Below are 14,357 nucleotides of genomic sequence, written 5' to 3'. Positions count from 1 at the left end.
AGAGGCAAATTTTCTGGTCATCTCATTTCGTAAAAGTCCTATTCCCTGTCAGCTGGAGTCCTCTGCCTAAGCAGAAGTTGGTTGGGAAGGAGTTGGGCCGCCCAGGTATACGATACGACACACTAGTAAGATCCCACCACCATTGGAGCAGTAATAAGAAAAGTTATCGGGGCCCAGTGCCTTAGTTTCCTGGCAGCACCAGCTGCTGGTGCAGTTAAAGGGAACAGCTTGGGTGGGTAGAAGTCCCGTGTTTCCCCGTGGGTGGGGGCAATTTTTCCTTAAGGGGACAATCCAAGTTACATTCTGCTCCTTAAGCACTGGAGAGAAGAGTAGAGCCCTTTTTCCCTACCAAGGGCAACCCTAAAGCCAAAGACGAGAAATGTGAGAGGGATGAAAAGCAAGGGCCTCTGTCTAAAACAGAATGGAGCAACAGAAACCGATGTTAAAGGGAGGCATCCTTGAAAAAGGTCAAGTTCTAGCATAGTACTGTCTCCACATCACCTGAAAGAGGAAAAGTCCAGTTACCCATAAAGCTCTAGTGTGAGAATGATCAGATGCCTCCTCGTTACATCATAATAGCCAAGTTGTGATGTCGCTGTGGAGTATCCCCTCTGGTACGTTATTAGTGACACTACATGTGCTGAAGAGGAGTCAACATGAGGAGCAGACATCCAAGGAGAGGTAGGTGGGGGCTTTCCAGGGGTTCCCACCATGGCTTATTGCCTGGGGTCCCTCTGTGGCGTCAGCCTGTGTTCCAGAATTGTTGACATTACGAGTCTTCCTGGAAGCTGTATGTATTCGTTTTCCAGGGCTGCCGTAACAAAATACTACAGACTGGGTGACTTAACAAATTCAGTTCTAGACCAAGCTGTCAGCAGGGTTGGTTTCATTGAAGTTCCTCTGTCCTTGGCTTATAGGTGGCTATTTTCTTACTGTGTCTTCACATGGTCTTTCCTACGTGCATGTTTGTGTCCGAGTTTCTTATCATAAGGACACCGGTCATGTTGGATTAGGACTCCCCTCAGACCTCATTTTAACTTAAATTACCTCTTTATAGACCTTATCTCTGAAAACATTAAGAGGCACTGGGAGTTAAGATTTTAACATAAGAATTTTTTGGGAGGGGGACACAATTCAAACCATAACACTATACTTACTATTTACTCACAGAAGTACTTGCAAACCACAGATGTGTCCCTACAAAACCCAAACTAAATGTATCCCTAACAACTTAGCCAATCCTCAGATGCCCAAGGCCCTCCCACGTATACCGGACGGAATGCGAAGTATGATGGAAGGAAAGTCAGAGGGAAGAGACAGCAATCTTACCCAATTGTGATGCTGACAGGCACCCAGGGAGTCCTCAGCCTGGTGCCCGGGGCCAGGTTCTTGTCACAGGATTAAGAAATAATTAAAGTGGTACATTTAGCAAAGCATACTAAATTTATTCATGTGATAGTATGCACTGAGAAGTGAGAGCAGGTGACCTCAGAACAAAACGCCCCAAAGGAGTCTTGGTGGGAGGTTTTTCTTTTTTAAATAAAGATTTTTTAAAATATGTTACCAATTATTAGGTAGAGAAGAAGGGAGAGAGAGAGAGAGAGAGAGAGACATTGATGGGCTGCTTCCTACTGGGAGTCGAGCCTGAAATCCAGATATGTGCCCTGACCAGGAATCAATCCATCGTGACCTTGGTGCACAGAAGGACACTCAATTCACTGAACTACACCAGTCAGCCCCAGCCAGGCTTCATGAAAGGGTTTTACTAAATACTAGTGTCCTGGTGCATGGATTCGTGCACATTGAAAGGAAATTAATGCCCTAACCGGTTTGGCTCAGTGGATAGAGCCTCGGCCTGTGAACTCAAGGGGTCCCAGGTTCGATTCCGCTCAAGGGCATGTACCTTGGTTGCCGGCACATCCCCAGTAGGGGGTGTTCAGAAGGCAGCTGATTAATGTTTCTCTCTCATCGATATTTCTAATTCCCTCTTTTCCTCTCTGTAAAAAAATCAATAAAATATATATTTTTTAAAAGAAATTAATTGGAATAAATATTTTAATATTGCTGTTTGCCCTTTCTCTATAATTGAAGTGTCAATCAAATTCATGATCAACAATGACAGATCGAAACACATGCGTGCGATTGGCACCAGTGAGAGCTTTATATGTATCGAGTCAACTTAGCTTTTTATATATCTATCTATATAAAAGGCTAATATGCTAAGTGTCCTTCCCTCCTTCTGACTGATCGCTATTACGTCTTGCTTTACAGCCAGGTGAAACACTTTACATTGTAGCCAAATGTCTGTGGAGCATTTTCCCATGCCTCATCTCATTTGATTCTCACAGAAATCCTGGAGTAGGTAGATAGGAGACTTGATGGAATCCTATTGTCTTTTCATTAGCTGGAAAACAGGATTTAGAAAGATTAGAAACTTGACCTGACTGAAAAGAAGTAAGAAATGGTGGACCTTGAAAATGACTTAGGGTTTTCTCACTGCGCAGAATATAGTCAAACACTGCTGCAGTTAAATATTTTACCCTTTGTTTTCTCTGTGTGATCTACAATAATAATGTGCTCTGTATTGATATTTACTGCTGTGTTGCTGACAATTACGTGAAAGAGAAGTTGAGGTGCTTCACTGGGCTGGAAAAAGTTTAAATCAGAAAGCAGGTCTAATTACGCAAGTTTATTCTGTATCTATAAAAGGCTAGGTTGATTCGCGCATGCCCGATACATATAAAGCTCTCACTGGCGCCAATTGCATGCATGTGTTTCGATCTGTCATTGTCTATTGTGAATTTGGTTGACACTTCAATTATAGAGAAAGGGCAAATAGTGATATTAAAATATTTCTTCTAATTAATTTCCTTTCAATGTGCACGAATTCCTGCACCAAGCCACTATTTAGTATAGAATAAACTTGCTTAATTAGACCTGCTTTCTGATTTAGCTAAACTTTTTCCAGCCCAGTGAAGCACCCCAACTTCTCTTTCAGGTAATTGTCAGCAACACAGCAGTAAATATCAACATGAAGCAGGGAGAATAAAGGGTAAAATATTTAACTGCAGCAGTGTTTGACTATATTCTGTGCAGTGATAAAACCTGAAGTCATTTTTAAGGTCCACCATTTCTTTTCAGTTGGGTAAAATTTCTAAGCTTTCTGACTCCGTTTTCCAGCTAATGAGAAGAAAATAGGATTCCACCAAGTCTCCTCTCTACCTACTCCAGGATTTCTGTGAGGATCAAATGAGATGAGGCATGGGAAAATGCAACACAAACATTTGGTTAAACTGTAAAATATTTGCACCTGGCTATAAAGCAAGTTGGGTTCCTGGGCTGAAGAAACTCCAAGGAGGCTAGTTGCTAGGGAGAGGAAGACAGGCGTTGCTATGTGACGTCATTACCCAGTGCCCACAGAGACTGTTTCCGGGCTGGGCTGGGCTGTGGGCCACATTTTGCTTCATGGGGTCTTGGCAGTGTTGGCTGCGATTTGGTGGGGTGTTGCTCCAGGGTGGTGGTGGGCTTGTGTCCCACTTGGGGGAATCCAAGTGTTTTGTCGGCGCCTGGTCAGTGATGCCCGTTTACTTTTAAATGGTCAGTGCGTGTCATGGCAGTTCCTGTGTTGAGTGTCTTCCCCTGGTGGTCAGTACATGTCATAGCTACCGGTCGGGTGGACAATTAGCCTTTTATATATATGTACACTAGAAGCCCAGTGCACAGATTCGTGCACCGGTGGGGGCCCTCGGCCTGGCCAATGGTGATTGGGCTGAAACTGGCTCTGAGACATCCGCGAAGGGGTCCCAGATTTCGAGAGGGTGGTTCTTGGGTGATGCACCTGGAATCGGGCTCCCTCCTCTCTGGTTCCAGGTGCATCACCCCAGAACTGCAGCTCGGCAGCTCCTGCTTGAGTATCTGCCCCCTGGTGGTCAGTGCACATCATAGCTACTGGCTGGTTGGCTGGTTGCTTAGGCTTTTATATCTGCTGATGTAGCTTGTCCTTGCCCCTCCTTTCCAGATAGTGATCCCCACCCCTTTTTTTGTTTTCTCAATTATAAGAAATTGGTGAGGGGGAAGAAGAGGTACTGGTGGGCAGTGATGGTTAGGTCTGTGATGTTCCAGCCAAGACAAAAAATGGGAGGGGAGGGGTACAGCTTGAGGCTTTGTTCCCTATTCTAACTTTCCTGCCTCGGTTACAGTTTAAGGTTTTTGTTTTTGTTTTTCCATTTTTTACAAACACCTTTGACCATGCTTACACATTGCTGGGGCTCCTTCAGTGCTTTGGAAGTAGTCTGTGAAACTTGCTTCCTAAGCTAGAGGGTAAATGTGCCTCTGGTCAGTCCTCCGAATGTCTGAGCCATGCAAAGGGAGAGAGGATTTCTACCAATAATGATGGGGGATTAACATTTCTACCTTGAGGATGACATGATGAACCCCCACTCTTCAGCACTAATTCCCTGGAAGAGCTGGGAGGGTTATTGTCTTCCTAAAGGTGGGACCCTCATTTATCTGATATTGTCAGCCTCTTCCTCTCTTCCATTCCCCAAACCAGTCAACTCCATCTTCTAAAGCTTTAGGGTGAAACCCACATAAAAGAGGGAGGCATCAGGCTGTACTCAGAACCGGGGCAGAGGAGTTTCTTCTCCTTTCCTTGGGTTCTCCCTCTCCCAAATTTGTCTTTGATTCTGCTCCTGGCTCCTGGGAACTAGTGTCTTTCTGAGACAAAAAAGGTGGCAGAGTTCTTAACCCATCATAATTCCAAGCCTGTGATTAGTGATGCCCAGAGTGACTGACTGAATCCTCCAGGGTAAGGCACTGAATTCCCACCCAGTTCTTGCCTGACTTTCCAGCCAAACAAGTCTCATTGTTTGGATTATAAGAAAATGACCACTCCACTGAAAACTCAGGGCTGCTGATGCCTAAAATGTTTCACTTTTCCCTTCCTTCATTACATACAAACCATTGGGGCATTGTAATATTCATGATTCAGGAGGTCAGTATATATACCACCAGCCCTAACTTAAACCCCGTGGGATCAAAAGCTTCTAACTCTAAAGCTGAGAATATGTGGGCGGGGCTAAAGTAGGTTTACAGTTGTTCGTATGGAAAATAATACAATTAATAAATAATAGAAGAAAAAACTTGTGTGTATTCACAACTGTAAACCTACTTTGGCCCCACCCTGTCTGTCTTTCTGTTGCTTACTCCCATGGTTCTGCGGAATACTGATTTGAAGGAGGTGGGGCTGACTCTTAGTTGAGATTGTTACTAAATGTAATGAGGGAGAGCAGGGAGGCAGGGGCAAATACAGGGCCAGGAACAGAAAATAGAGCTATTCAGTGACCTGAACAGGCAAAAGAGACTCTTTCAAAGACCAACATAGGAACCAGAGTCACTTCAGAAAGTGCTGTTCCCAAGCTTTATTCATAAGACTGAGTATCCTAACTATGCAATCTTCTGGCCCAGAAGTTCGGAGTGTGTGAAATACTGCATTGGTGGGAAGTCCATTTTACTGTCGCCTGTTTTTTTGACGGCGGAAACGAAGGTCCCAAAATATGAGGCAGAGCCCCAGGTCTTCCTTGCTGCGCGCAGGGAGCCTGGGCCTGGGAGGGCCCAGGGAGGTGCCCCCCCAGCAGTTCGTTGGGAACACCTGTTTGGTGCCAGCTGGTCCCGGGAAGCAAAAGGTGCCGCGCTCCCAGCACCACCCCCGCCTTTCCGGGCGGCAGGACATTGGATCCATCTCGTGCGCAAGTTCCCGGTAGCTCCAGGCGCTGCGTTTACAGTGACGCTGCTGAGGCCGCTGGCCCCTTGGCCGGGAAGGCGCGGCTCGCGTGTGAGACTAAGGGATGCGGAAAGGACCCAGTCCCGGGGGAAGCAACTGGAGGTGGTTGTCGGCAGCGTGGACAGCTCGGCCAGGCGCCGCGAGCTCCTCGGGGGACCCCGGAGGAGCAAGGCCGCGCACCCGCAGGTCCGGCGCCGTGGGGTCGAGGGCGGGGGCAGATACTGGCCGCGGGAGGACATCTTCCCGGCCCCGCGCACCAATAGCCGCCCGGCCGAGGCCCACGCAGCCAATAGCCGACTTCAGCCGAGACCCGCGCAGCCAATGGCAGCCCGGTGTGTCCCTCCGGTGCCAGCCTGCCTGCGCCCACGAATCGGGGCTCGGGCCGCCTGGGTACCGCCCCTGGGCCCGCCCCGCCCCCAACGCGCTCCGGCTGGGCCGGACCAGAGGGGCGCGCGCTCGGGGCGGGAAGGGCATTCCTGGTCCCGACCCTCCGCGCGGGGGGCTAGGAGCAGGCCGCGCCGGGCGGGAGCCCCACTTCCATCCCGGAGGCCCCCTCCCCTCACCCCCTTGCCCCCCGGCCCATGGTGCGAGGCTGGGAGCCGCCGCCCGGGCCGGACCGCGGTGAGTGATCCCCAGCCCCCCCGGACTTCCCTTCCCGGCCCCCCGGTTTGATCTCTGACCTGCGGAGCCCTATCCCCGCGCGGGGGGTAGAATCCGAGTTTCGAACTCGCCGGGTTGTCTCTCCTTTATCTCACCGACTTTTCGGTTCCCGGTTGGAACTGGGGGAGGGTGAGTGGGTGTGTAGGGAGGAGGCAGGCTGGATTGGGACGCCCTTGGCCAGGGGAGGATAGAGATTCGCTTGCTCCCTGGGGCTCATCGCCCCAAATGCAGCAACTTTTTGTTCTCTGACCCAGTTTGGAGCCTGAGACTGCCTGTGAAATGGAGGACAGGAGAAACGTTTCCTTCCCAGGCCTCCCTCCTCCCCGGGACTACCTCCTGGCGACCTCAGCATACACACAGAAACCCGGCCTTGCTTCTGGGGAGCATTGGCCTTTAGGAACGGAAGGTTTAGGAGAAACTGCCCCCTCTGACCCCCTGCCCAGCCATACTCAGAACACTTACCAGGAAAGCGAGAACCCGAGTCCTCAGAGAGGTTCCTGGCGTTGCGTCCTAGTCTGAAACTTGTAAACTGAAGGGACACTCAAGCTGAGACCTGTTTAGTGGGGTGGGCCCAGGTCCGGTCTTTTATCATATGAACTTTTCACCACACACGTGAAGTCCTTTTACTCTATGGTTAGGATGGGTGGATGGCAGTAATTGGAAAAATATAAGCCAGTTAAAGTTGGGAATTTTTTAAATGATGCATATATATCTAAACATTGACATTAAAAGTATGTTCATTTCACCGATCTTTTGGGGGTAGCCCCCGAGTTTTCTTTGTGTAAGTCTGCGGATGGGAGTTCTCAATTGACTTTATGGAATATATACAAGCAAATCTCAAATCTGGCTGCACTCCGATAACTTTTTGAAAGTACTGATGCTTGAGTCCCACTCCAAACTAATGAAGTCAAAATGAGGAGGCTGCCCGCTTTAAAGTTTCCCAGGTAATTTCTAGTGTGCAGTCTGGTATGGGAGCCCCTGCTTCTCATTATCTGTGATTTTCAGGTTTGATTTCTTAAAAAAAAAAATATATATATATATATTTATTGATTTCAGAGAGGAAGGGAGAGGGAGAGAGAAATAGAAACATCAATGATGAGAGAGAATCATTGATTGGCTGTCTCCTGCGTGCCCCACACTGGAGATAGAGCCTGCAACCTGGGCATGTGCCCTGACCAGGAATCGAACCCTGACTTCCTGGTTCATAGGTCAATGCTCAACCACTGAGCCACCACAGCCAGGTTTGATTTCTTTAAAGTGGAGTGAGCCTAGCTGGTTTGGCTCAGTGGATAAAGCGTCAGCCTGCGGACTGAAGGGTCCCAGGTTCGATTCCGGTCAAGGGCATGTACCTTGGTTGCGGGCACTTCCCCAGTGGGGAGTGTGCAGGAGGCAGCTGATTGATGTTTCTAACTCTCTATCCCTCTCCCTTCCTCTCTGTAAAAAATTAATAAAATATATTTAAAAAATAAAGTGGAGTGAGAATTTTAAACTTTTTGAAGCAAGCTAAATGCAGAATCCTTTTGAGATTTTTAAAAATTGTTTTAAGTCCCCTGCCCCTCCAATCTTTTACAGTTGCCTTGCCTACTCCCAACTCAACAATTTTCAAAATGTATACTCTTTTGTATTGTCTTACATAGGAACCATTTTTAATGCACTAATATTTCATTGGTTTATGTAATGCTTATTACATTATTATATAAATATAGAAAAACAACGGCATAAGGGCATAAGCAGGTTTGGAAATCACACATAACTGGCCCAAGTATTCAGGGCAGCTAAAGCAGATGACTTTGGCACACTAGACAGTAGCCTACCAGACTCTAGTATCCAGTGCGCTATGGGTATTGGTCATATAATCCAGTGGGTCAATGAAACCAGGCTCCTGGCGCAGTTGAACATCCCAGCCTTCCACTCTCTCCAACTAATACCACCAATACCACTTAAACTTTCTTGAGTCTTCCATCCATTCTTTCCATTCATTCACATCAAGCTGTTTGTTCCTCTTCAAGCAGTTACCACCATTGCCTTAATTAAGTTGGGAGAACATTAGACAGAGGTTCTAAAGCTGGATTTCTGAGCAGCCAGTGAACCCCCTGAGATTATATATAATGTGTAAGTGTGAATATTTATTTCGGGGTGGAGTAGTAGCCATAACTTTCTGAGTGCCCATAACTTTTATCTGATTTGCAAAGAGTTTCATGATCTAAAAAGTTGAGAAGCACATAAATTGAATGTCACTACAAGTCCTCTAAGGCCCTTAAAACTGTACCATCAAGACACATTTCAGTCAGTACTTTTGTGCATAAAGATTTAGGGAATTCAGCAGGATCATATCTAGTCTTTCTAACTGTCTCTTGCTTTAACCATAAGCCTAGGCTCAAGCATAAAGTTCTAAACATCTATTTTCCCCCCTAGGATTATGTGAATGCCTAGTCTGGTAGTTTAAAGCTGCTCACTCTTTTCTGCCATCTGTCCAGGGATATGGAAAGCCCAAAGGGAAAGAAGAGCAATATCCTGACTATTTTTTATTAGTGACTTTCATTCTTATGAACAACTCTCTAGTTGTAGTTTTTATTTCAAAGCCAGATTCTTCCAGGGAGATACCCAGCCAAACAGCTATGGCTTAACTTAAGCCAACATTCTGTATTAGGAAGTCTTTAGTAACTTGTGTTTTGCATAATTGGAAAAGTGGATGTATACAGTACACCAAATACGGTATTTGCATTACTACATATTACATTGAAATATCAAGATGATGCCATGAGAATCTGAAGGATAACAAACCACATACATGAAAGCAAAATACTTCCTTCTAGCCTCACAGCTGTGCCTGCCTTATTTACTATGTGGCAATCTTCATCCTCATACTGGAGGATGCTACATTTATTCCTTAGGCTACATTTTTCTCATATCCAAAGTGTTACTGTGTCCTTAAAGAACAGGTACAAGACTGTAAGGGTGAGGGTGAATAAACAAAATAAAAAAAAGAACAGGACACAAAGAAGGTTAAGTAGATGTCAAGTGTTGCAATCAAAGTATTCTCCAGCTTAAGTTTGGTGTTCCTATGGGTTTAGACTTGACTGTGCAGGCAATTCCTCACAGGCCACTCACCCACGTCCGGGGTGAATCTGGAGGGTGGAGGGAGAGCTACCACACTGGCAATCAAAAAGGATTTATATCCAAATTATGGATTCAGTTCTCCTAAAGCAGTGATTTTTATACTTTTTTAAAACAGCAAAATCCTTTCTGGAGTTATTACTCTCAAAATATAAGAAGTAAAAAAAAAATCACATATAATTTTCCTCTTGTCCCTGTTAAAATCTGCACTCTGCAAAAACAGGTTGAAAACTAATTTTAAAGAATTCAGGTTTTGCCTCACTTCCCCTATTGTCTAGGAGGAGCATTACCTTATATCGGAATCACCCCATGAGGCTGAAGTAATGATACAAGCTACTTATTGAGCCTTTGTTCTAGGTATAACGTCAAGTGCATTTTTTCACTTAGTCTTAACCTTGTGAGTTACAAGGCCTAGAGGGTTAAATTACTTGCCAAGTACAAGCAGCACCCTAGGAAGTGGTGGAGCCACTTCCACCTCTAACAGCTGGTTTGGGCCCTGCCTACACATGATACCTTAGCACATAGCAGGTACTCAGTAAAAATAGATAACTACATATACCCAGCACTGTCTCCATTTTTTACACATGAGGAAACAGGCTCATGTGAGTTCAGTAACTTCTGCACAAGAGCATGCAGCTGGTGGCAGAATTGGGATTCAAACTGCAGACTGGCCTTATTTAAGAATCATATTTCTGCCAAATGTGCCATATTGCCTCCATTTACCCTCTTAAGATTCTCTTCAGTGTATGTTGCCTTTAGGTTCTGCATGGACTTCAGTTAAGTTTTACTTGTTAAAAGGGAATGGTGACATTGAAATGCTTCTGGATTTTTCTGTTCATCATAAAAAATCCCTCATTACACTGCTCTATTTGTAACTTTCTGGACTTGAGATTTTTCTCAATTCATCTTGTAGCACTTACATAGGAATCCTGTCCCATCTTTAACATATTAGAAGTAATATTTGTTTCTAAGACCCACACAGGGAGCTGAATTAAAATTCAGTCAACAGGATTATCCTGGGGAATAACATCAGCAGGTATTTCAGGAATGAAGCATGGTCAGGGGCTATTCCTGCAATCCCCCTCAGAACCAGTGGTGCTGCTGGTGGCTTGCAGGACCTACTTACAGTTTATGAACCTGCCCACCTGGGCCTGAGAAGAAGAGATTAAGAGCTGCAGGCCTTCCGCCCTGTGTGAAGGGGGCTGTTAAATTCTGAGGGGCTCTCTAGGCTCCCTGGAGAGAGACTGAGCAGTTGGAAGAGACAAAGGCTGGGGGGGAGGGGATAACCTTTGTTCCGAGGATGAGTTAGGGGAAGAAAACATTCCCTTCTCTCTACCCTAGTGGGGTGGGGGTGGGGGTGGGGTAAGCCCCATTTATCCTAGATACCTGACCTATCTCTCATCCTACTGAGGAAAAAAATTAAAGCTATCAGGTTTGGTTTTAGGGTTTAAAGGTACTATCTATTACCCTCTCCCCAACCAACAAGGGAAAGAAAAGGGGGTGGGGATTGGGCAGAGGAACAGTGCTGTCCTACCTTCTAGATTTTCAAATGTATTCCCAACCTGTCTCCACATTCTAGAGATAATAAATTGTTAGGAGCTAATGAGTTTATCACAAGAGGAGATTACTGCTCCTCTAGTTTTTGTAGTCGAGTCTTTATTTTGTGACTCTTGTTCCATGAATATGGTGAAGTAAGTTTGTATTGGAAAGGTAAAGGCTATATCAGGATCCTAAAGACAGATTTTCCTCTTGGTGAAGACACTCACTAGTCATGTGACAGGGTAATTATGTTTTTTTTTCATACACATCATGGGAATTTTATTTTTTATTTTTTAATATATTTTTTTATTTTTATTGATTTCAGAGAGGAAGGGAGAGGGAGAGAGAGGGATAGAAACATCAATGATGAGAGAGAATCATTGATCGGCTGCCTCCTGCACGCCCCCCACTGGAGACCGAGCCCGCAACCCAGGCATGTGTCCTTGCCTGGAATCGAACCTGGGACCCTTCAGTCCGCAGGCCGACGCTCTATCCACTGAGCCAAACCAGCCAGGGCACATCATGGGAATTTTAGCCGGTTCTGACTCATAGGGTTATGAAAGTAAATGAGAAATTGTGAAGAGCACTTTGAAAGCAAAACAGTACAGTACACATAGAAAGTTGATTGTTTTAGAGTACAACATTTTGTTTGGTAGAAATTGAGCCGTGGGCCAAAAGAGGAACCCTAGTGACTGAGCTGTTTCTCTTCTCACAGCCGTCTCCGAAGGGCACAAATCGGAGCGCAGCATGCCTCCTAATAAAGAGGCCAGCAACCTGAACGCCTCCCCTGCGGGGCTCGTCTGCCTCCCTCCCATCTCCGAGGACCTCCAGCTTGTGTGGACCCAAGCAGCCCAGACCAGTGAGCTGGACGGCAACGAACACCTGCTGCAAACCTTCAGCTACTTTCCCTATCCCAGCCTAGCGGACATTGCCCTTCTCTGTCTGCGCTACGGGCTCCAGATAGAAAAAGTCAAGACCTGGTTCATGGCCCAGCGCCTTCGCTGTGGCATCAGCTGGTCATCTGAAGAAATAGAGGAGACTCGAGCTCGAGTGGTATACCACAGGGACCAACTCCATTTCAAATCTCTCCTCTCTTTTACTCATCATGCAGGGCGGCCTCCAGAGGAGGTGCCTCCTTCTCCATTGCCACCTCCAGAACAAGTTAGTCTTGGAATAGTGCCCCTGACTCTTAGTGAGCCCACCCAGATGAAAGGATTGAAGGTAGAGCCTGAGGATCCTTCAGAGCCAATGAGTCACCAGAAAGCAAAGGAGCCTCTGATGGCACCTGGCAGTGGGGCATTCTCCCACCAATCAGGATTTTGGCAGGATATTCAAAGCAGTGATCTCTCTAAGGAGCAGGCAGGCAGGGGTCCTGACCAATCACATGGCCTAGGTACTGCTTCCTGGAACCACTCTACAGCTGTCCACCAGCCACAAGCTCGGGATAAAGCCCCACCAATCTCATTACTTGCCAGTAGTTATAAGCAGGGGTCAGCATGTAATGTGACTCCTCCTTCCTCTACCTCTTCTTCCTCTTTCCAGGTACTGGCTAATGGAATTACAGTCACCTCTAAACCCTCCCAGCCACTGGGCTGTCTCCCACAGCCACTGTCACCCAATGAACAGGCTCTACCCATACATGTGGAGCCAGCCTGGCCCCAGAGGCTAAGGCCTAACTCAGTACTAGGTAGCATTGGCCCTGCAGAGTACCTTTCCCCAGATACCCAACGCCAGCGAAAGACCAAGCGCAAAACCAAAGAGCAGTTGGCTATCCTCAAATCGTTTTTTTTACAGTGTCAATGGGCACGGCGTGAGGATTACCATAAATTAGAACAGATTACTGGTTTACCTCGGTCTGAGATTATTCAGTGGTTTGGTGACACACGCTATGCCTTGAAACATGGGCAACTAAAATGGTTTCGGGACAATGCAGTACCGGGTGCCTCTAGTTTCCAGGATCAAGCAATTCCCACACCATCGCCTTCAACCCGCTCTTTGAATGAATGGGCTGAGACACCACCTCTGCCAGTGCCCCCACCTCCACCGGATATACAGCCCTTGGAGAGGTACTGGGCAGCCCACCAACAGCTACGGGAAAGTGATGTCCCTCAACTGAGTGAGGCGTCAAGGCTTAGCATCCAACAGGTACTGGATTGGTTTGATTCTCGTTTACCTAAGCCAGCTGAGGTGGTGGTTTGTCTAGATGAAGAGGAGGAAGAGGAGGAGGAAGAACTGCCTGAAGATGAAGAAGAGGAGGAGGAGGAAGAGGATGACAGCGATGATGATGATGATGATGATGATGTGATCATACAGGACTGAATGGGGGCTATGGGAGGGGCAGTCTTATTAAAAGATGAACCGACTTAGTAACTGTTTAAACAAAGAAACCACATTTTAAAAATTACCTTGTGGCAAAGAACTGAAAAGCTTTGTGTTTTTTAAGTTGGGGAAAGGTGGATATTTTGAGGGTGGACCAGGGAGGATGAGCATAAGGCACAAAGTGAGGTGGGGATTGAATGAGCAGAAATTCAGGCCTTAGCTTCAATGAAGACTGCTGAGGATCTGGTCCTTTACCTATGGGCTGGGTCAAGACCCTTGTTCTCATCCGCCTTTCTTTTCCCTTAGTATACTACAGGGGGCTACACCTTAGTCCCATGTCTATAGGATTTGAAAGAAGGAGTAAAGAATTTTGATTCCAGTGCATCCCCTAGTCCAGGGTTAGGGAATGTCCGGTCCTGCCAAGGCATTAGGGGTGAGTTAATGAAATGTTTGACCCAAATAGCAAGCAAATTTTTAAGTTTGTAATTTTGTATGGCCCAAGAATGATGTTATAAATATCCTAATGGGCCTTGGCAGAAAAAAGGTTCCCCACCCTGGCCTAGTCCCACCATTTTTTCTGGAATAAGGCTGCCTTGCACCTCTCCTTTTCTCTGAGCACAAGTCCACCCTTAATGCAGTGAAGAATCTCAGTATGTCCCAGTCTCACAAATATTTCAACTCTTCCTCGTACCAACTCTGTTTTACCTGCTTCATCGCTGAGTTCCAGAAGCAGCAGAATGTTTTTTCTGATCCGGGGACCACTTTGCCTTGTACCTTTTTATCTCTTTCCAAAATCCCCATTCTCTTCACTATGTCTCAGGGTAAATCTTCCCCATAGAGCTTGTGAAAAAGTTTAATACTGGGTGGAGAATAATTTAGACTGGATATTTATTGGAGGTGGGAATTAGGTTACAGAAAGGTGTGGGAGAGGGGATGGCTT

The 14,357-nt window shown here is 46.4% G+C and overlaps 1 protein-coding gene across 2 annotated transcripts; it reads left to right on the top strand.

The window, feature by feature from the left end:
- The first annotated feature begins 646 nt into the window (after window positions 1-646).
- HOMEZ (homeobox and leucine zipper encoding) lies at window positions 647-13,502 on the top strand. 2 transcript variants are annotated; one of them, XM_008158508.3, is made up of 2 exons: window positions 647-681; window positions 11,814-13,502. In XM_008158508.3, the coding sequence occupies exons 1-2, from the start codon at window positions 657-659 to the stop codon at window positions 13,415-13,417; spliced, it is 1,629 nt and encodes a 542-aa protein (XP_008156730.2). In that variant the 5' UTR covers window positions 647-656; the 3' UTR covers window positions 13,418-13,502. The 2 variants fall into 2 exon arrangements, with proteins under 2 accessions (XP_008156730.2, XP_008156729.2); XM_008158507.3 differs by lacking the exon at window positions 647-681 and adding an exon at window positions 6,198-6,403.
- The last annotated feature ends 855 nt before the right edge of the window (window positions 13,503-14,357 follow it).

Source organism: Eptesicus fuscus, chromosome 5 (genome assembly GCF_027574615.1).
Source record: "Eptesicus fuscus isolate TK198812 chromosome 5, DD_ASM_mEF_20220401, whole genome shotgun sequence".
NCBI lineage: Eukaryota > Metazoa > Chordata > Mammalia > Chiroptera > Vespertilionidae > Eptesicus > Eptesicus fuscus.
This window is presented reverse-complemented; position numbering and strand designations above follow the sequence as displayed.

Excerpts from the sequence above, each read along its gene's own strand:
- HOMEZ (XM_008158507.3), top strand. The coding sequence starts at position 6,364 with ATGGTGCGAGGCTGGGAGCCGCCGCCCGGGCCGGACCGCG. Across the intron at positions 6,404-11,813 it reads GCCGCCCGGGCCGGACCGCG|CCGTCTCCGAAGGGCACAAA; the intron begins GTGAGTGATCCC and ends CTCTTCTCACAG.